Source organism: Anarrhichthys ocellatus, unplaced genomic scaffold (genome assembly GCF_004355925.1).
Source record: "Anarrhichthys ocellatus isolate YVR2014 unplaced genomic scaffold, GSC_Weel_1.0 scaffold134, whole genome shotgun sequence".
Classification (NCBI taxonomy): Eukaryota; Metazoa; Chordata; class Actinopteri; order Perciformes; family Anarhichadidae; genus Anarrhichthys; species Anarrhichthys ocellatus.
In genome coordinates this window covers 456,500-477,416 of record NW_022280164.1, presented here as the reverse complement: position 1 = coordinate 477,416, position 20,917 = coordinate 456,500, and the positions used below count along the sequence as shown (strand labels likewise).

Genomic DNA, 20,917 nt, shown 5'->3' with positions numbered 1-20,917 from the left:
TACCAAATATGACAAAAAAAAAACTAACTAAAATAAATAAAATAAGTAAAAATAAAATGAAATAACAAGGAGGTCAAACTCAAACAGAGCATGAAAATGGATCATTCTTTCAGTAGGTTATAGAAAAGCATCAAATATATATGAATTATCAGTGCATTACTTTTCACAGCCTTAGGTACAAACAGTGAATAAAAAAACAGCCAGGTGCATGTGCTAAGCTAGCACTACTCAACACCAGATGTCAACAATCCATCCAACTCCCAGACAGCAAACAAGTCGAACCCCAAAATGTTGAAGAGTGTAACTTTTAGTAATTGGGATGTAATTACTGAATCTCAAATTGTAATCGAATCCGAAATTGTAATCCCTAAGGGATTACAATTTGAGATTCAGTAATTACTAAAAAAACATGACTGCCTAACACAGCCGTGGTCATCATAATTATAACGGCTGTAGCTGATACATACTGTAATACATAATAATATATGATTATGCAGCTCAGACATTTTCTATCAAAATAAATGCTCTATTGCAAGTAGGGCAGTCATGATATCAGATTTTCACTACATGTTGATTCTGGCCAAAAGAGTTGCATGGCTGAGGCTCAACACCACTTGCATCCTGCAAGCGTATTTTTGATGACACCAGCTGTGAAAGGGTATATATATATCAGTGGCGGGCCGTGCATTTTATACCTGGGCCTTCTGTGCTGTCCTACTGAGCTACGGTTATTTGTTGGTGTAATAATACACGTATTTGTATTAAACCGTTTGGTACGAGGCTTACGAACCGAACAATACGTTTGAATAATACTAGTGCATTTGGAAAATGCAGAAGCTTAAATTGTGGGAAATATAATGTTTTCGATGGACTGCGCTCATGTAACAGACACGGGATGTGTGACCTTTTGAACCCGGAACAATAACAAAAAAACGAAATAACCCCGCGATTACGGGATGCTTCCTCATTAACGGACAAGTCAGAATCAATGTAATTAACACAATGACAAGAACCAGTCACATAAAATTGTCAAGCATGACAAATCAATCCGCCGGCCGGCGAACGAAACACCGGCCGGCGTTAACGGAACACCGTCCGGCAAACGAAACACCGGCCGACGTTATCATAGCACCGGTCGGTGAACGAAGCACCGGGCTGAATCTCTCCTTAAAACAAGCTGTGCTGGAAGCAGAGGAAGGCAGGAGCTGTGCAATGAAAAAATAAGATAAAGGGAAAAAAAATCTTAAATTATAAAATAGCTATAACTTTGTGATTCTGTTTAGGCCAGCAGAGAAGGCTTAGCTGGCCACCACTGATGTACTCCCTTCATTTCCAAACCCGTATACTCCACATGGGCTGCATTGATGAAAACACAGAGCATGTGCTCCTGTAAAAGTGATGCCTTCGCTTCTCCTGGGAAACATTTTACATTTCATTGTTTACAGTAGAACAGGTGTGGACGGCTTTAATAAAGATTAGCGCCGAATCTGACTGTGTGACCAACGGGTATTAAAATATCTCTTGACCTTGCAAACAGGAGGATTACGGTGCAAGTCTGCCACAGCGGGAGGGCGACGGCATGCAGCGTGCCCCGCGATCCTCTCCACTCAATAAACTGGGGCAGAATTTATGGCCCGGGCAGACAGCCCCCCCGCGCTCTATGTGTTAGTCTCCCTTACGGATTACGGGAGACACAAATGGTGATGCGTGGGTGTCAGGAGAGGTGCTAGACGCTGATGTTTCAGGTTTCAGCTGGATTTATGCAGCCTTCTCAATGGAAGTGAACAATATCTACCCAGGGGACGTATACAGGAAATACTAAGGGCCCCCCCCAAGTCACCGCTGGATCGTAAACACCTTCACGTTTGCTCTCTTATTCCCACTCTTGTCTCTTTGTCTGTCTCCGAGGAGCAATAGCATCACCCTGGAGTTGACTGCATTACTGTAATTCCTCTTAGGATCCTGACGTGAGCCTGGCGTCCACCATGACATGTCAATACTTGGCTCCGTCCGTTAATCGAACCAGAGCGCCGTTCTTTTATGAGACACAACAAGGGGTGAGTGAGCGAGCTGACTCGGCAAAGGCCTGAGTCAAATTGAATTCACCATTGATCTGGACGCCGTCATCAGATGTTTTCTGTGATGAGGCGAATCATTTTTAAAAATGCAGGGTTTGGGAAGCGCAAGCCCAAGAATTATCAGTCATCTCACTCTCACTATCCGCTGTTTACTCATCACCCCCCCCCCCCCAACCCTGCATGTGATAGCTAACTTCCTGTAGGCCTTCCTGTGTTTTAATGAAGAAATAACCGTTCGATGTGACAGAGATCACTCATAGCGACAGGTTCCCCAGAGAATTATGCAGCTTGCTCGAGAGTTTTTGGGTCTTTTGGTGTCTTCTCACTGCTTTGGTTTTTAAAACCATCATGTTTCGTTCTCACCACTTTCATCAACCTCATTTCCAGCAACATTAGACATCTGTTTTCAGGCTTTTTTTTTCAAGAAAAAACATGCTGGCTGCACCAATTGGCAGCACATACTAATGCTGGGGAGCAGCTACTAGCTCAGCTAAATTCTCCGGTAGCGGCTAGTTAGCATTCCTATTTACAACATCATGTACAGGTCCCAGTAGCAAGCTAGTAGTTTATGTCCAGTCTGTGGTAGCAAGCAACATGTTCTGCTAAATAGCGGGACCGTGGGACCAAACGCTACATGGCTAAAGATAATAAAAAGCTCTGAATTGATGTAGCTCTGCTACATCAAATCTCCGCGTAGATTTTCCATCTTGTGACTCAGGAGGGAATCAAACGAGCGGCCTGGTTGGGCGTATATACGGAGCTGAGGGAGGGAGAGCGGGACGACACAACCGAGCCGTGCAGAAAGCCGCAGGCAGCTCTGTATGTAGAGCTGGTCCCCTTTAACTTTCACATCTGCAAAAAAATAAAAAAATTTAAATACTAAAGAAAAAAGAAATAAGCAGTCTGAAGGCTGTGATGCGTGATGCGATGTCCACCAGGCCCTGCCCTCCCTCCTGGATCGGCAGGTACAGCACCGCAGATTTCAGCCAGTGAAGCCCTGACCAGAAGTCCACAACTGCCCTCTGGATTTCTTCAATCAGGCCCTGTGGTGGAGGTAGGACTACCAGTCTGTGCCAAAGGGTCGAGGCAACCAAGTTATTGACAATTAGGACCCTCCCCCTGTAAGAGAGCTGAGGTAGCAGCCATTTCCATTTAGACAGTCTGGTACACACTCTTTCCATAGCACCCTCCCAGTTCTGTCTTTGAAACTCCTCTGTAAAGAGGATGGAACTGTGTTCCATAGTGAGTCTCTGAGGCCTACATGTACTTGTTTTTTAGAGTCATAAGTTACATGCTTTTTTTGTTTTCTAAAATTACTTAACATTTGAATAACATTATGAATAATAATAACAATTATAATAAAGGTGATTAATAATAAGCTGTAACAAACAGGCAAAACATGGTAACCTCTGGCTGGAATATCCCTGTCTTATTTTACCTCAGACTGTGTTGACTCTGCTCCATGTTGGAGTTAGATTACTTTGAACAGGCAGATAGAAGCCTCTTAGACTCCATGATTCAACATCAGAAACCTGTATAATTAGACTACATAGTCATCCAACATGGATTCATTGTTGATAAATTCCTGCTGTTCAAATAAGAAACAGGCTCCTAACGTGGTCACAAGAGCATAATGGCAAGCACAGTACCTGCATTTCTATTGAATTTAAATAATAATCTGGTTCTGTTCATCAAGCTGTTACAGGTCAATTTGACTTTGTAGAATTTGGCTTTTTGACATTTTTTCAAGGCCTTTAGTTCAGCCAGTTCTGTAAAGTTCATGTAAGTGCCACCAAAGATGGCAAGAACTGTGTCAGGTGGTGAAGAAATCCATTATTTGAACATGTGAAAAAAATATTAAATAATATATCTGTTATAACATGCATGCACACACGTGCAAATAATCGTCTCACTTACCAGAACAAAATGTATGCAGTTGAAGTGCTATAATAGTTGAGAATAGATTTTTCCTGGAATCTCCTATTATTAGAATATTGAAATGTTGAAAGAAATGCATGCAATTCTCATCTTAATATTTAAGCTTGCTTTATTTTGTTTGCACAAACCATTGCATCAGCCTCCAATTTTTTTCTGTAATGGTATCCCAAGACATAACCATTTCTGTCCTCCATAAAAAAGTCTTCGTGGGAACTGAGTGTAGGATCATTGGATATATCATCTTCAAAACAAAAAGGTTTCCTTAAACTTAGAACTCTACAAATGCTGCTATATATCTATTCAACTGTTATGGTAATAGTGTTCTTAATAGAGCCAAATATGAGTGCCAGCCAATAGGAAAATAAATATCAGTGGTGGGATTCTTTTTTATCCAGATTATAATAAGAAAATTGACTGTGCCTGAAAGTAAAAGCAGCAAGCATACACATTACTCAGATACATTACTCCACACGTGATAATGAACCCAGTTTAAAATCATGTATAGTCATATCCTTAAAATATTGTATGGTTTCAGCATGTTGAGGTGAGTAATGTCAACGTGAGGCCCCACTGCCAGAAGATGGAGCTGTTTTCCACCAAATAGCTCAGAGATCAGGAGAAATAACCACCTCCAGTCTAGCTCATAATCAGTCATTAGACCTGGGTAATCATCACCATACCTTGCGTTCTGAGAATTTATTGTAGTTATACTAAATATGTGTGTCCATGTTTCAGTAAAGACTGGGCTATTTTGATTTTTTATGGCATTTACATTTCAAGTCTGAAATGCTTCAAACAGGAATGTACTGTCGACAGGACTTTCACGGTGGATTTGCATGGTTGACCTGGATAGTTGTGAAAATGTTTTAAGAAAGGATTGCAAAAACATTATAATTCTACTCCACTACACTTAACGCCAATAATTTACTACACACACACACACAGCTTTTTTATTTTTAATATTTTACATATGATACCCTTTAAAACATGATGCACTGCTTTAGGTTTAAAGCCAAATACATATTAATTTCTGATTCTTTGTTTGGGTATCAGTTATAATGAAACAATAATACAAGTTTTGATAACATCCTGATAGAGGTGAATACTTTTACCTTGATTCTTCTATCTCTGATGATATGTAGCCGACTAAATACTTACATGTGGTGTTGCTACTTTTCAGCAAAATATATGATAATTGTTTCATGAGTGGTCTTAAAATATAGTTTATTCTGTTTTATTTAAACGCATTGATACGCGTTCGTGAGAGTGGTTTTAATTTGGAAAGTAATAACCGGAAGTATAGTTGTTTCCTGCTCGCTTGCGTGAAACCACGTGACTGGTTTAGTTGGAAGTGGGAGTGTAAAGATGGTTGCTACTGTAATCAAGACAAATCTGGGTGGATTCAGAAGTTTGTGGTTTTTATGTCCAATGTTTCATCTGAAAAACATCCGTGAATCAACATGTTTGTTTATTACCGTTTGTATTTTGACGAGCCAGTCGTTGGCAGACGAACAGGACTTTATAGAAGACTTTTTGAAGCGGGAATATTCTCTGGTGAAGCCATACCGTGGTAAGTTTGCTGTCAACTAGGCTAGCGCTTACGTTAACGCAGACGTTTAGCTAACAAGTGTGACTGAGCTAAACGGAGTTAGCTAACGTTAACTAATATTAGTTAACTAACTAGCAGTTCCTGTCGTAAATGAGCATTTCACTCCACGTAGCGACATTCTTCGATAGCTAATGCGGCATTACCTTAGCCGCAGAGGATAATATTTAGCTTAACTAAGACGAACTGTTTGCCCCTCGGGCGCTAATGTCAAAATACGTGATCTATTGGCCCACAACGATGGTTGTGTAGTACCAATCATATGCCGAATTTACCATAATAACCCAATGTTTAAACAAAAGTCTGTAGTTTGAGTTTAGTTCATGTGTATTTTGCCAGTAAGTACAATTTAATTAAATTAATGAAATTATGTGTTTCCAGTGTTTCGTTGTCCATTAACAGACCAGCTGCTCTTGGAATCCCCATAGAGTGTATAGATACTACCGTGAATGCTGTATCTCACAGGTACTCTACTGTTTTGCAGGGTTGGGTCTCTCTGGTTCTTCACAGTGGTATCTGATGGGCACTGCCATGGTGACACCTGATTACGTGAGGCTGACCCCAGACCTGCAGAGCAGACAGGGGGCAGTGTGGAGTCGAATTGTAAGTCCACTGTCCAATATCTTTTTCGTTTTTACATAATAACGCCAATGCAACATTATTATAGGGTTGACCATTGGTGCTTTCACAAAGTGTTTTTGTTTTTGATAAATTGTTCTCAGTAATGTGAATGTAATGAATAAGTTGGTAAAGCCAAATAATAAAATGGTCTTAGATGTTAAGAAAATGACTAAATATGACTGTACTGTAGACTTTAAAAGCAGTAAAAGATATCAGTTCACACATTTATTTTAAAATTGTCCATAAATTACACATCAGCATGCCCACATAACATGACCTTGATATGAAAGTTAGATATATTTTAAGCATTTTATGAATATAATACAGGCCCCTTATTTACTGACACTATAACATTACACTAGTTCAGCCTGTTTTAAGTTCTGTCTGTTACTCAATTCTGTTCACAAATACTTACTACATATAACACATAGCACCAAAATAACCTCTTCAAAATAATGTCTTCATTTCATTCATTCTGTTGCTTTCCAGCCACTCTCCGTGCAGCATTGGGAGCTTCAGGTTCACTTTAAAATCCACGGCCAGGGAAAGAAGAATTTGAATGGGGACGGCATGGCTATCTGGTTAACCAAAGATCGCATGCAGAATGGTAGGTAGAAGCTGGACCGCCCTGGAGTTGTCACGTCCCGTACAATGACGAGGAACCGGTGCTACAAAACAACAGACCCCAGTACTCCATGAGCATATTTTACAAAGCCTAGTGTTAGGAGCTGGCTCATGTTTGTGCTCAACAAAGCTGTTAAGTTTTTAAATGATAAACAAAACATACACAAACAATAAAGAAACATTATGGGGAATGTGCTTCTGCAAAGTCGGATGATACGAGTTATGCATTTCATCTCTGTATATCCTGTACAAAGACTCCAGAGAGGGTTTAAGAAAGAAACAAATTGTAATTTTACATAACTGTGGACTATTATTATTTCTATAGATAATGCCCAAAATGCTTGAAGACAACTTTCTATAGTTGAATAATTATTATACTATTTACACATATCACAGTCTTTGTCTGAATTATTTTGGCAATGTTTGTTCTGTAAAATAATGTTCTGTAAATCTAAAGAGCAGCTTTTAAATGACGTTTCATTAATTATATGTATTCGCAAATTTAAAGAAGTCACAATAATAATAAAAGAGATGTGTTTGAGCGGCGGAGCGGCGTAAAAACATACAAATTACAAAGTCACTAAAACCGCTTCATTAACCGGGCTAAACCAACTAGCATGCTACATGACAACAACTGGTGCGCTGCCAAAACATTCCCGGTAAAACTCGCACTCTAGAATTTCTGTTCCGCATGGGCGAGTAGTGGACATAAACGGCTGTTTGCTTGACAGGGCGTACCAGAAAGATGTCGCATACTCAACCGAATGTCTTGTACCGAACAGTTTAATGCCAATACACATCCCACACGCACACACTGTTAAAGCCTAAATGAGCCTTGTATTTGTGGTGAAACTACAACCATTCTGTGCTGTTTGTTGTGAGGAAACGCCCTGATGCCCCTCACTCTGTCTTCACAGGTCCTGTGTTTGGCAACATGAACCAGTTCACTGGACTTGGAATATTCGTGGACACGTACCCCAATGCTGATAAGAACCTTGATGTGAGTGACAGTCGGTAGCTTCAGTCGTGAGTGAGCCTCTTATGGTTAGTGTGAAATGATATCAAAAGCGTGTCATATTTCTCTCTCTACAACCCTCTCGAATGTGCAGAAGACACAGTCTGGAACTCAGGTTTGTCCCATGAGCAGGGAATGTTCTTCCATTACCTTCATACCTTCGCCATCCCGTGCTGTCTCTTCACCTGCATGCATTTTAAATTCACATGCTGTCTGGTACAAACAGAAATAACCATAATGGTGCACATTATGGTTCAGAAGATGGGCATGTCTGTGTTGCAGCCACGGCGTTGTGTGTTCACCTCCCTCATCTTCCTCACAGAGGCTATTCCCGTTTGTGTCGGTGATGCTGGGGAACGGGACTCTGTCCTACGACCACGATTACGATGGGCGCACCACTGAGCTCGGAGGATGCGCGGCCATGACGCGCAACGCAGTCTACGACACGCTTCTCCTCGTCAGATACTCCAAAAACAGACTCACGGTATGAAACCCTCCGGTTAAGGTGGGATTGATGCAGTTCATTTACATCATGTTAGTCATGTCTGAAAGGGTAAAAATCACTGAGTGTCTTATACGATGAAAAGGCTTCAAGGAAGGATTTAAAACCCAGGATGATGATGATTGTATTAAATGTTGGAAAAACCTTCCCATTTAATCATTAAAAAGTATGAAAAAGGAAGTCATCAGTGACTCATCCCGAGCCTTCCTCCTCCTTCAGCTCATGGTGGACGTAGATGGCAAGCAGGAATGGAAAGACTGCGCTGACGTCACAGGACTGCGGCTCCCTTCAGGATACTTCTTCGGCGCCTCCTCGGCCACCGGAGACCTGTCAGGTATGGAATCTCAAGAATCATCTGAATGCTGCTCGACCACCAGGGAATCTCTTCTTTTTTTGATTCTGTTAAGTAAATATTCAACTTCATTGATATCTTTTTAAAGCGAAGGAGTTTAAGTATCTCGGGGTCTTGTTCACGAGTGAGGGTAAGATGGAGCGGGAGATCGACAGGCGGCTGCAGCAGTAAAGCAGGCGCTGCACGGGACCGTCTTGGTGAAGAGGGAGCTGAGCCGGAAGGCAAAGCTCTCAATTTACCACTCGGTCTACATTCCTACCCTCACCTATGGTCACGAACTCTGGGTCGTGACCGAAAGGACAAGGTCGCGGCTACAAGTGGCCGAAATGAGCTTCCTCCGTAGGGTGGCCGGGCTCAGCCTTAGAGATAGGGTAAGGAGCTCGGTCATCAGGAGGGAGCTTGGTGTCGAGCCGCTACTCCTTCGCGTCGAAAGGAGTCAGCTGAGGTGGTTCGTGCATCTAATTAGGATGCCTCCTGGACGCCTCCCACTGGAGGTTTTCCAGGCACGTCCAACTGGGAAGAGACCCCGGGGAAGACCCAGAACACGCTGGAGAGATTACATCTCCCAGCTGGCCTGGGAACGCCTCGGGATCCCCCAGAATGAGCTGGAACATGTTGCCGGTGAGAGGGAGGTCTGGGTCAGCCTGCTTGGCCTGCTGCCACCGCGACCCGACCCCGGATAAGTGGAGGAAAATGGATGGATGGATGAATGATATCTTTTGACAAACAGACCCTTCGCTATGTCCCGCCCTCGAACGCAGACTGACCAATCATAGCGTAGCATCTGCCAGCTCTGACCAGGGTCCGACAACTACCGGCTCTTCTCCATAGACTCTCATTTAATTGTTTCAGTTGCTTCATCTTCAGGCGGGTTTTGTAAATTTTAACAACAGCCACAACAGTTCCATGGAGTTGGCAGATAAGATGCAAGACTTTCAATCATGAGATCGGCGGTTCGATCCCCGGCTCCTCCAGTCTGTGTCGATGGGCAAGACACTTAACCCCAAAATTGCTCTCGTAGGCTGTGCCTGAGGTGTATTAATGGGTGAATGACATGTAGTGTTAAAGCAGAACACTGGAATGGGTGTATGACATGTAGTGTTAAAGCAGAACACTGGAATGGGTGTATGACATGTAGTGTTAAAGCAGAACACTGGAATGGGTGTATGACATGTAGTGTTAAAGCAGAACACTGGAAAGCTATACAAGTCAATTTAACATTTACCATTGGTGTTAAAATGACTGAAGAAACACTGAATTCTTTCTTCCAGTTTTAATCCCCCACTTCTACTCCTTGCTCTAGATAACCATGACCTCATCTCCATGAAGCTGTACCAGCTGACCGTAGAGAGGACTCCTGAGGAGGAGGAGGAGGAAGAGGAGGAGGTCACCATCCCCAGAGTTGACAACATGGAGCAGTTCCAAGGTAGATGCCTAATGGCCCTCAGGTCATCAGTTCTTTCTCACAGTATTGACTTACTTTAGGATTCAACACTGTTGCAATTGAATATTACCGTCACTCATAATTCCCACCAAGATTGGGTTTGATATTAGTAGACTTCGCAGCTTCCTGCTGCTGCTCAAAAAAATAATTCTCAGATTTGATTTTAATGTGTGAAGATATAGTGGTTGTTGTCTGACTGCCTCATCTTTTCTGTGCAATATAATATTAATAATCAAAGCAGAGGCTAAGATAACTTTTGAATCCCCTGAAAGGGTCCAAACATTACTCATAATGCAACTGGGTAGCATTTTTCAATAGGCTTCCCCTTCTTTGTAAATGATTACATGTTTTAAAGAAGACTTATTCAAGACATAAAACTATAAATGTTGCTCAGTTACAAATGTGTCTTTGTGTCAGTCCTTTTAAAGATCAGATGTTGCCCGTGTTAGGGCACTGTGATGATAGATCTGTAAGTATGGATCCCAGTCATAGGGAAGAATTAAGTTTAACTGTTCTGCTCCCGTACATCGAAAGCATCATTTACTCAGAAATACACGCCGCTGACAAATAACATGAGATTAAAGATTGACATCAGGAGGGTGTTTGCTCAGACTTTAGAAAGCTCCCCCTGGAACCACAGCATCCATCACACAGAAGTAGTGCTCCCAGCACCACTAAACTCAATTTGATTGATTGAATTTATTTGATGATAAAACACACACACATATATAACAGTTAAAGATGTCTAGTCGTTTAAATGCGCTGCCCTCGCTTGTCTGCACCAGTAATACTAGTCGGTTAACCTTAATATTATTTCAGTAATGTACACATTTAAATGACATAATGACATATGCAGTCTCAGCTGTGGGAGAGCCTTTGATCTGAACTCATCAGCTTCTTGTGACCCACGTCCACCTCTTTCTGAAACAGCATGTTAGTTCAGCAGTACGTCTGGTTCAGCTAACTGAAATTAGCCAGCTAGCACGTAAGCTACAGACTAAACCTAGCAACCTTGCACGCTATGAGCCAACAAAGCCACTCACTGAATCAAATGTATGTATAGATACTAACGGTAGAAGCCATTCCAAACCATGTCACTTCTTCGTCCACAGTCCCCACTGGTGTTTTTATCAATGGGCTTGTGAGGCACATTTCTAATCGGACAACCGGATTTCAAATACGATTTGGTTCCTGAAAAATGGGATTAACGGTTTCAAATGGCTTTTATATAATTTATGCAATATTTTTTCGGACAATATTTAACCTTATCATATGTCGGGAACACCCCTAATAACACTGCACTTACATTCTCATACTCATTACATACGTTAAATAACCCACAGAGGATGAGAACCCAACAAAGCCGAGAAGGACTGGTTGCATTGTGGTCATCTAACGTCATGTGTAAATTCGGTGCAGCCTTCCTTTAACTTTGGATTCAAAAACACTTCTTCATCGGTCTGTAATCAGGTAACGGTGTTTCCACAGGAAGTTAGCCCTTTGTCCAGTCGGACACTCTCAAGATATGTAGATTCTTTCTCAGCAATGATGCCCACGGAATAACACAACCAAATGTTATTGTCTGAGCCTTGGTGTAAAATACATCCCTCTTCATGAAGCGGTTGTTGCGTAACGTAAACACTGCTGGGGACCTCCAATGTGTCTGGTAACGACCCCTCCTCTTGCTTTGCAGTGGAAGTCCAGGAGGAAGAGATGAGCGGAGTGCAGTTCTTCTTCACCCTCCTCTTCTCCGTCCTGGGCCTGGGTGTGCTGGCCGTGGTGGGGCTGAGCGTTTACGGCCGCTGGAAGGAAAACAAACGCAAACGTTTCTATTGACGAGAGTGCGACCCGATCGCGTGTAGATGATTTTTTTTTTTTTAGAATGTGTTGTTTCCTAATCAACATACGTCAAAGCAATGCAAAGACTGCTGTGGCTTTACTGAACCATACAATCGAACAAACAACCTTATGGGTCTGAAGCCCAGAGCCATAAGAACATAATCAGGCGAGATGAATAGGTGAGCCAGATGTGAAACGTTCGTGTGTGTGTGTGTGTGTGTGTGTGTGTGTGTTTGTGTTTGTTTGTTTAATGGAAGGTAGATGAGCTAAACCTGATTTAATGTGATTTCTTATGTTCAAATGCGCTTATCAACTGAAAGCAGTGGGTCTGAACTAACTGAGACACTGTAGATATCCAATATTCACCAACAGGAAGAGACTGACTAAAAGCCTCTGAGTCTATTCAAAAAGATCCCAGATGCTCTGTGTAGTTTACTGACGTCACGTCATGGATGTTGTGGTACTGCTGCGTAACGTGTGGTTACCTTTTACTGCCACTCGGTGCCGCCATTGTGCAGCTTTATTTCTCTGTGAAGCTGTGAAGACCAATCAACCTGTGGCTCGTCGAAGACTTCTTGCTGTATTGGAAAAAAAAGTTGCGCTGTATTTGAGAGCATCTTATAAGCCAGGTAAACATTTCCATCAGCTAAGATGGATTCCTGTCAGCCGGTTTGTAATGCACGGCTAAAGAAACGCGGTGCTCTATGCTGTAACCAATAAAGACGAGCTCTCACTGCGTTCCAGTTCTGCAGACTCGAGCTCCTCTTTTATTTCCTGTTTGGCGTCACTAGTTGTTTGGTTTATTTACTTCCTGGAGTAGCTCACAGCTCTCAGTTGTGATACGTTGTTGCCTCTTAGCAGTAGTTTTTTTGTTATGTTAACAAAATCCAAACTTTTTCTGTGCCACTGAATTTTAACCAGACCTGTTGATAGAAAACATCTTATTTCATTAATGAATTCATCTGTGGTCATGTGACCTTAGCCTTTAGCCCTAGCATGCACTGTTGTACAATAGCCATAAGCATTGTGCAGTCAAGCTGGCACTGAGTGTTAGAGCCCTCCATCTGTGTAGAATCAACAGAGAGGAGTCTGCTCTGTGCCGACAGGCCCCACCTCATAACATCTCGGTTACATATTGGTTCAATATGCCAACATTACCCACAATGCAACTTGGATGCAGCCGATGGCTAATGTAGCCCGGAGCCTCTAGCGGTGTGTTTTCTGATGACGGGCCTCTCTGATGTGAGATTTCTTTTTCTTTTTTTTTTAACAAAAACTCATTAATTATTTCATTAACTAATGTTATTAGTGGGTAGGCCATTGCCCCAAAAGAGCGCTCCACTTTTACTTTCAGTAAAGTCCAACACAATCACAGCTCTGCTGTAGTGAAATATTTGTATGAGTGTTAACCACTGGGGAGATTTTGTCTTACTGTTGCAGATCTCATTTTATGGACATAGTTGGAGTCGAGACGCTGTGGTCCTCCTGAAAGGTTTACTGGTGTTTCTCTTTTCCTGTAATTGTCTCTTCTCTTTACTGTATGTCAAGCTCCTTGTTGTAATCGATCATTTCACCATCATGTGAGTTCATTATTTAAATACTAAGTCAGTTAAAATGTTCTGATCGAAACCCCTTTTGTGAAAAAGTAGAAGTGAAGAGCTTACGTTGTGATCATTCTTTGTTTCTTTTCCTCTTTTCAGTAAAACATTCTAATTTGGTTTCACTTGTATAGTAATGTATTTATTTAGTTTTTCTCATAAATGCTGTTATTATATGTTAAAAATCAAGATTATTAAAGTATGAGCCAGGATCTTTAGACTTGTGGTTTCATATTTAGGGTGCTTCTTTCATGCTGTGATTATTATTTCAAGTCTCTGTCTTTGTCTCTCCCTCTCTTTCTGTCTGTCTTTCTCTCTGTGTCCCTGTCTCTTTCTTTCTCTCTCTTTCTTTATATCTCTCTTTCTTTCTCTTTTTCTTTATATCTCTCTCTCTCTCTGTCCCTCTTTCTTTATCTCTCTTTCTCGAGAACAAAGGAAAAGAAGCACTAGAAACTGGTATAAAGAGGGAACAGTGGTTGTGATGTGCGAAAGTAAACTATGGAGCTATTAATATGAAAAACAGGAATAATTGTCCTCACATGTCTGTGTGCACTTTCTTTTCTTTTGAGCGAGGAGTCCACAGGTGTCGGTGTCCGGGGCTGCCAGTCTGACTCTATAGACCTGCCAATGATGCCTCCTGAAGAGACTTCTCTCTCAGCAGCTCCTAGTTACCGCGGAGGCTCCTCCTCTTTAGAGTCGATCATCTACATATTTCTAAAAGCCAGTGCGTAGACAGAAGCCTCCGTCGTCTCTCCTCCTCCTCCAACCTATGTCTCTTCCTCCTCATACCTGTCTGTCGTCACATGACACCGGGAAGACCAACATACCGCTCACTGCATCTCCCACTGGAAATACTGCTGGATACAGTGTAGTTCAAGGTAACAACTCAGGTAATGAATCTTTTTTTGTTATGACGGATGAGTCAATCCCACTAATTACACAATAACTCTGTACATGTTTGTTTAAAAAATAGCTTGATTTGTGAAGAACAACACAAAAAAACTCAATAAATTCAGTAATAAAGGTATATACAATATCCCTATTGTTATACAAGTAGTGATGTAGAGAAAATATTAAAGTATACATTGACAGCCTATAATAAATGTATGTCACTGGTGGTTGTGCTAACCCGCCCTAATGAAACCCGTTCTCAGATGTTTAGGTACAAACTTGCAACAAATGGTTAACGTGGAGATAAGAGCAGGTCACAATGATTAACTGGAGCCTGAATAGGTCACTGGTGTCCATTGTGCCCGATGGCTCAGTGTTGCCATATCAAACAGTGGTGTCCTGTAAACACTCCGCCACCGCGAGGAGCAGCAACATCACTTGTTTTCCTTGACGAGTATTGCAGGATAGCATTCGCTCTAAAATATGTAATTCTGTATGTTACTGTAACTAGTAGTTTTAATCGACCAATTTGTGGACTCTTACAGATTTGATTTTTTGTGAGGAAGACTGTCGGGAAGGATGAACCGCTCGTGTGTGAACTACTTGAAAACTATGGTGATAAGTCTCAACTTCCTGTGCTGGGTAGGTGGTTTAAACAGTGGTGTAAGGTAGTTGCAAAGGGTCCCAGATCAATTCAATTTATTTGTATAGCATAAATCACAAATTTGCCTCAGAGGTCTTTACAATCTGTACAACATACAACATCCTCTGTCTCAGGACCCTCGCGTCGGAATAGAAAAAAACCTGGGAGAGCAACAAAGGAGGGATCCCTCTCCCAGGATGCACAGAAGTGCAATAGATGTCATGTGTAGAGAATGGAGTTCAATTCATAAAATATAAATGATTCATATAATGATGGAAAAAATAATGGCAACAGTGGATATAATAGAATAAAAGTATTAATGGTACCCCACATTCTAGGCCTATAGCAGCTTATCTAGGGGCTGGACTAAGGCAAACCTGAGCCAGCCCTAACCATAAACCTGAGCCAGCCCCAACCATAAACCTGAGCCAGCCCCAACCATAAACCTGAGCCAGCCCCAACCATAAACCTGAGCCAGCCCTAACCATAAACCTGAGCCAGCCCTAACTATAAGCAGTTATGACCGCTCACTCTGCTCTGTGTATTATATCGTCACATCAGCAAATAGGGGCTCGATAGTTGACAATGTACATATTTCCCAGCAATTTTTGCATATCTGTATATGGCAACAAAAAAAAGAAATCAAAGAAAAATAAGTGATTCATTGAATTGGTTGTTTTTTTAATGTGTAGTCATGGTTTTTATAGTTCAGGTATTTTACACAAAAAAAGGTACAAAAACCATGACGGAGATGGGTTTGCCTTTTCGAGGGCATAACTAGAACCATTTCTAGCTCGTTGAGTTCTTTAAACACAAACAAGCGTATTTTCGAGGTGCCGATCTGAATCGCACGTAGGGGTCCGTTCTTCATCCAAATGCATGGATAACTAAATAAACAAAAAATAGTTTAGTGGTTCCCAACAGGAAGAAAATAATGTTTTGTTGTTGTACTTCTTAGGTCTTAAACAGTTATTCATGAAAAACATGTGAGCCGTATATTTGGTGGAACTGCTAACAACTAAGAATTATTTTTAGGGATCTAAAGCCATAAAGGTTTTGAACCACAGGTTTAATATTGATGATATATTTTAGAGGCTTATGTTTTTATTTAGAATCTTTTGTGAAAGGTATTTAGTACCTACAGCTGTAAAGTATATGTAAAGGAGTAACTGGTACAATATTTCCCTCTGAAATTAAGTGTAGAAGTATAAAGTAGCAGAAAATGAAAACACATTAGTACAAGTGCCTCAAATGTGTACTGAAGTACAGTACTTGAGTACTTTCCACCAATGAAAATGGATCAATATTCCAGAGGTTTTCTATGCAAAGAATTATCAGACACAGGCATATTTTGCTGTTGGCTGTACATTCTGTATACAACTGTCCACATTGCACAATCTCTTTGAGGTAAGAAGGCAGTTTTAAAGGCAGTAATTCAATTAAATGTATCTTCTATTATTATGAAGTTATTTAGTAGATTTGATCCTGACTTAATGTGTGACATTGGTCGAGTGATTTTCCAATAGAAAATGTCTAAAAGAGGTTGTCTCGTGGGAATAAAATGATTTAATCTGGAGGTGTGAACGTTTCATTGTTATGCTGGCTGCATGCTGTGCAGTCGAACCACATTTCATATGGAGAATATTAACGTGAGGTGTCTCTCCTGTGCGCGTTGGAGCTGTGTGGCGCCTTTGTGGTGGCCTTAGGAGAGTTCCAGGTGATTCACTCCAGGTTCGCCTCCCTCGTCACCACCTTCTGGCCCATCTTCCCCGCCAACACCCTGGTGGTCACCGGCACCATCGTTACCTGCGTGTGTTACCTGGGAGTGTTCGGAGGCATGAAGGAGAACCGCTGCATGCTCATTAATGTGAGTACGAGACAGGATTAAATAGTAACGGTGGCTGTTTAGTTTATGCTGTTCATGTTAGTTTGATTATTCTAAAAACATTAGCCTATATGCACATACGTGGCAAACTGAAGCACAGATCATACAAACCAGAGATTTTCTAATAACGTTTTTGCCATCCCGATACCTGAACCTTTGCCGATACCTAGTACCGATCCAATTAAAAAATGTATACTGTAAACTAAGTGTCTTAAAACTTGCACTCTCTCTAATGTCCATCAGGGGGCGACGCTTCTGGTTGCAAAAAGAAGTCTGATTGTATAGAAGTCTATGAGAAAATGACTCTACTTCTCTCTTGATATATTACCTCAGTAAACATTGTGAACATGAGTTTATGGTCTCAATCTCTAGTTTCAAGTCTTCTTCAATACAGCATGATGTTCATTTAGTAAATAATGGTCCATTTAGTGTCAAATAGACCATAAGATAGTGTATGTGGGCTTTAGGGCGGGGCTACCATGGGGTTGTCCGGTCTGGGAGTTGTCTGTGTTTTCGTTTTAGAATTTTAACCCTTTCACAGTGTGTTTTCAGTTCATGAAGATGAATTGTAACATTTTGGTCTCGTTCAGCGTTTGGTTGTACTTAGCTCCAACTTCTTGGGTCACTTCTGGTTCCAATAAAACAAGATGGCAACTGACAAAACGCCGAACTCGAGGCTTCAAATTCAAATTCATCTTGTATACAGTCTATCGTAGCAAGTGACACGTGTTGTTGTTGCTTCTCCTGTGTAGCATAAATGAGCTGATACATGATATGATAAGGTGATATAGGATCGGCGCATAGACTCACATACTCACCGATACCCGATCCAGCATTTTTCGGCTGTACCGACTCTTACTGCAAACTCACTCATATTTGAATCTGATTTGCACTGACTCCAGTTCTTCGTCCTGTTGTTCATCCTGATGCTGGTGGAGTTAGCCATGGGCTGTGTGTTCCTGGTCTACAGCAGAGAGGTAGGAGACTTTATGCACAATCCATTTGTAGAAGCTGATTTATACTGTAGGTGTTGATTTGATTGATATGTCACTATTGGGAACATTTCAGAATTTTGCAAAGTGAAACTCTCCAAATGAACATGGACTGGTAGAGGGTCAACCACCGCTGGTCTCTCCGCCAGCACATGCTGCCATGAAACTAGAGGCCGTTGTCTTTACTGTCCATCGGGCAGCAGTATATTGCAGATAGTGTATCTTGCCTTGTCTGTCGTGCAGATTGACACATACTTTGAGAGAGACCTGATGAGAAGCCTGGAGATCTACAGACAGTCCGGTCCAGAAAGCAACACGACCATTAAAGATGACTTCGATGCTGTCCAGCACCTGGTAAATGATCTGCTACTCTGCTTCATCAACTTAAAATGAACCCCATCGCTAGTAATAAGTTATTCACTTTCCCCCGCACATTCCACTGAAGTAGGGTGTTTTTTTTGGTACAGTTTAGGTGCTGTGGAGTTCATGGTGTGGCAGACTGGAAGGGTAACATCCCAATCTCCTGTTGTAGGGAGGACCCCTGTAACACCCTAATTCACACAAACTGGCAAGAGGTATTAAGAGAATTAATAACGTGCCGTCAAACATTCTTTTTAATAATTGTCCTCCATATGTCTGTGACTTTTGTACTCGACCCTCCATCCCGTTCATTATTCTGTTCTCTTCATGACTTGTCTATTCTCGATGTTTTATTTTTGCTGTAACCCTAAACAGTTGCTTTGCTGTAAACGTGCACATATGCTCAGCTAATTCACTCTGTATGAATAAAGGATCACCGTAGAGATTTTGTCTTTCAGGGTTGTCTCGTGAAACTGAAGGACTGGTTTTCCAGAAACTATCGTAGCACAGGCGCAGGCGTTGTCACGATGTTTATCCTACAGGTACGTACATCTTATTTTCCTCATTGTGAGGCTCAAAGGGATAATTCAATCCCTTGGCTCAGTTGTTACGATGAACGATGGGGCCATTGTATGGAAAACAAAAACAAAAAAATGACCCTGCCTGGGGAGGGGGGTAATGCTCAGAGAAAAAAACTAATTTAAGTTGTAAATTCATGAGAAGAAAACGTGGCTATTCTCTAAATTTAAAGTGGTGAATCTCCAACAAAAACTCAGTCAGGAGAAAAGAATTTGGATATTCTCTGAGATTATAAACTCTCAACTTCACAAAGTCACCAATGAATTCTGACATGTATGGTAAATGTATTCAACAGCCCAGATCAAGCTGACAGGGAGATAGCGATGGACTTGGCAAAATTATCTGTATCTACAAAATACATAATATATGGTAATAAGATTAATTGGATTATATTTGTATTCAGTATAAAACATGTTACATGTGTCCCTAATATATAAAATAAAGCTAAATTGTGAGGGGAAATGTCTAAAAATATATAAATAATTCCTGACAATGTGTTACATTGTTACATTTGAGATGCACAATCAGGCATTTTCAGTCTTAATGAATTTCAGATTGTTTTTCTTAGGAATACTGCACCCTTCCCCAGGCTAAGTAATTATTATACTGTATATATATATTTACAGACAATCTCCCTAATAGGCTGTTTTGGTCTCCAGCAACTCCTGGGAAATATGTCTCTTTAGCTGCAAAATGCTCCATTGTGCACATCAGCTAGTTTCTAACTGTGTCCGTCTGCTATTTGATCTAGGCAGGAAGTCTACAGAGGGTTCATCGAAGCTTTTAATTTTGTGTCTTTGAAAATCATTATTTCATAGATGTTTAACTTTATTTTGTTCTTGTTTTCTTTCTTTTCAGTTTATTTGTCTGTCCATCACCGTCCCTCTCTTTTGCCACTTCAGTCGAAAAGGACTGGGTTACCAGTGAACCAGGGCCAATAAAACTGACTTTCTCTATGTCAACAGGTTGATTTTCCCTGTATCAGCTGTTTATTAATCTGTGTCAAGTACCAAATGGGAAGAAAAAGAAGCCATTTCCAGCCAACAGGAGAAAAAGCGGTAGTTCTTTGACCAGGGACAAGCTGAGGATGACAGCTTATTATCACTATTGACAATTTCCTGTGAGGTGACAGAGCTTTGAATGTGATTTGATAAACATAATTGGAGACATTTCATTTGTAGATATATAATATTATAAATAAGACCTCTCCTAACCCACAAAGTGCTAGACTAGATGATATGCACTACTTTGGACACCTGCCCTTCCAAATTTGTTGGACTTCAAAACATTTTGAACTGGACTTGGACAAATCCAAATCCGACATGGGTATTGAACCCCCCCCCCCCAACCCAAAAAAAAATCTTTCATTATTATTTTACCTCATTCACTTTTGAGTTTTCAATATTTTCCTATTTTTGATTATGTGCTTTCACTTGTTTTGAGCTACTGGGGAAAAAAACTTGTAAATACTCCAGCGCGCATGCTGATTAAAATACAGCTATTTCCATTTGTCTGATGTTTTTTTTTTTGTGTTCAGTCTTTGGTCTCTAAGTCCAAGCTTGGGCGACAGGTTACCTTAATGTACGAAGGTGTTTATTTGGCAGAGCTGAATTTGTAGTTGCAGAGAACTGCTTCCCTGTTTTATATTACCTGTAAGAAATTCCGAACACTCTAAATCAAATCAACCTAAAATATGCGCTTGCAACTCCATTTGATTGTTTTTCAAATTTCAAATTGCTTCCCTTTTAAATTATTAGCTTTGTTTCGGTTGATTCTGATTCTTAGAAAATAATGCCCCATTCCTGATACTATGCAAAGAAACTACAACTATAATCCTTGATATTGTGTGTAACATGGCTGTTTTAAGAATTCACATGATAGACAAGTTATTAATCAGTTATATGCTAGTGTGTGAGGTAACTTAACTAGCATTTGTTCTGGCCACTGCTG

At 41.0% G+C, this 20,917-nt stretch overlaps 2 protein-coding genes across 5 annotated transcripts; both read left to right on the top strand.

Moving 5' to 3' along the window:
- The first annotated feature begins 5,343 nt into the window (after window positions 1–5,343).
- Window positions 5,344–13,739, top strand: LOC116399898 (VIP36-like protein). Of its 2 annotated transcripts, XM_031877361.1 has the most exons (9): window positions 5,344–5,586; window positions 6,107–6,225; window positions 6,733–6,850; window positions 7,785–7,867; window positions 7,977–7,997; window positions 8,205–8,366; window positions 8,604–8,718; window positions 10,040–10,162; window positions 11,874–13,739. In XM_031877361.1, the coding sequence occupies exons 1-9, from the start codon at window positions 5,382–5,384 to the stop codon at window positions 12,014–12,016; spliced, it is 1,089 nt and encodes a 362-aa protein (XP_031733221.1). In that variant the 5' UTR covers window positions 5,344–5,381; the 3' UTR covers window positions 12,017–13,739. The 2 variants fall into 2 exon arrangements, with proteins under 2 accessions (XP_031733221.1, XP_031733222.1); XM_031877362.1 differs by lacking the exon at window positions 7,977–7,997.
- Window positions 13,740–13,998: 259 nt separating this feature from the next.
- Window positions 13,999–20,283, top strand: LOC116399890 (leukocyte surface antigen CD53-like). 3 transcript variants are annotated; one of them, XM_031877352.1, is made up of 7 exons: window positions 13,999–15,150; window positions 16,830–17,018; window positions 17,939–18,013; window positions 18,272–18,382; window positions 18,496–18,603; window positions 18,847–18,930; window positions 19,826–20,283. In XM_031877352.1, exons 1-7 carry the CDS (start codon window positions 15,088–15,090, stop codon window positions 19,892–19,894), a joined length of 699 nt encoding a protein of 232 aa, XP_031733212.1. In that variant the 5' UTR covers window positions 13,999–15,087; the 3' UTR covers window positions 19,895–20,283. The 3 variants fall into 3 exon arrangements, with proteins under 3 accessions (XP_031733212.1, XP_031733211.1, XP_031733210.1); XM_031877351.1 differs by having other exon boundaries at window positions 13,999–14,507; window positions 15,054–15,150; window positions 18,847–19,917; XM_031877350.1 differs by having other exon boundaries at window positions 18,847–19,917.
- The last annotated feature ends 634 nt before the right edge of the window (window positions 20,284–20,917 follow it).

Bases quoted from the DNA above. Each gene is read 5' to 3' on its own strand.
- LOC116399890 (XM_031877351.1), top strand. From the start codon at position 15,088: ATGAACCGCTCGTGTGTGAACTACTTGAAAACTATGGTGATAAGTCTC. The intron at 18,014-18,271 runs GTAGGAGACTTT...TCTGTCGTGCAG, and splicing joins TCCTGGTCTACAGCAGAGAG to ATTGACACATACTTTGAGAG. The intron at 18,604-18,846 runs GTATTAAGAGAA...TTTGTCTTTCAG, and splicing joins TTCACACAAACTGGCAAGAG to GGTTGTCTCGTGAAACTGAA.
- LOC116399898 (XM_031877361.1), top strand. From the start codon at position 5,382: ATGGTTGCTACTGTAATCAAGACAAATCTGGGTGGATTCAGAAGTTTG. The intron at 7,868-7,976 runs GTGAGTGACAGT...TCGAATGTGCAG, and splicing joins ATGCTGATAAGAACCTTGAT to AAGACACAGTCTGGAACTCA. The intron at 8,719-10,039 runs GTATGGAATCTC...TCCTTGCTCTAG, and splicing joins GGCCACCGGAGACCTGTCAG to ATAACCATGACCTCATCTCC.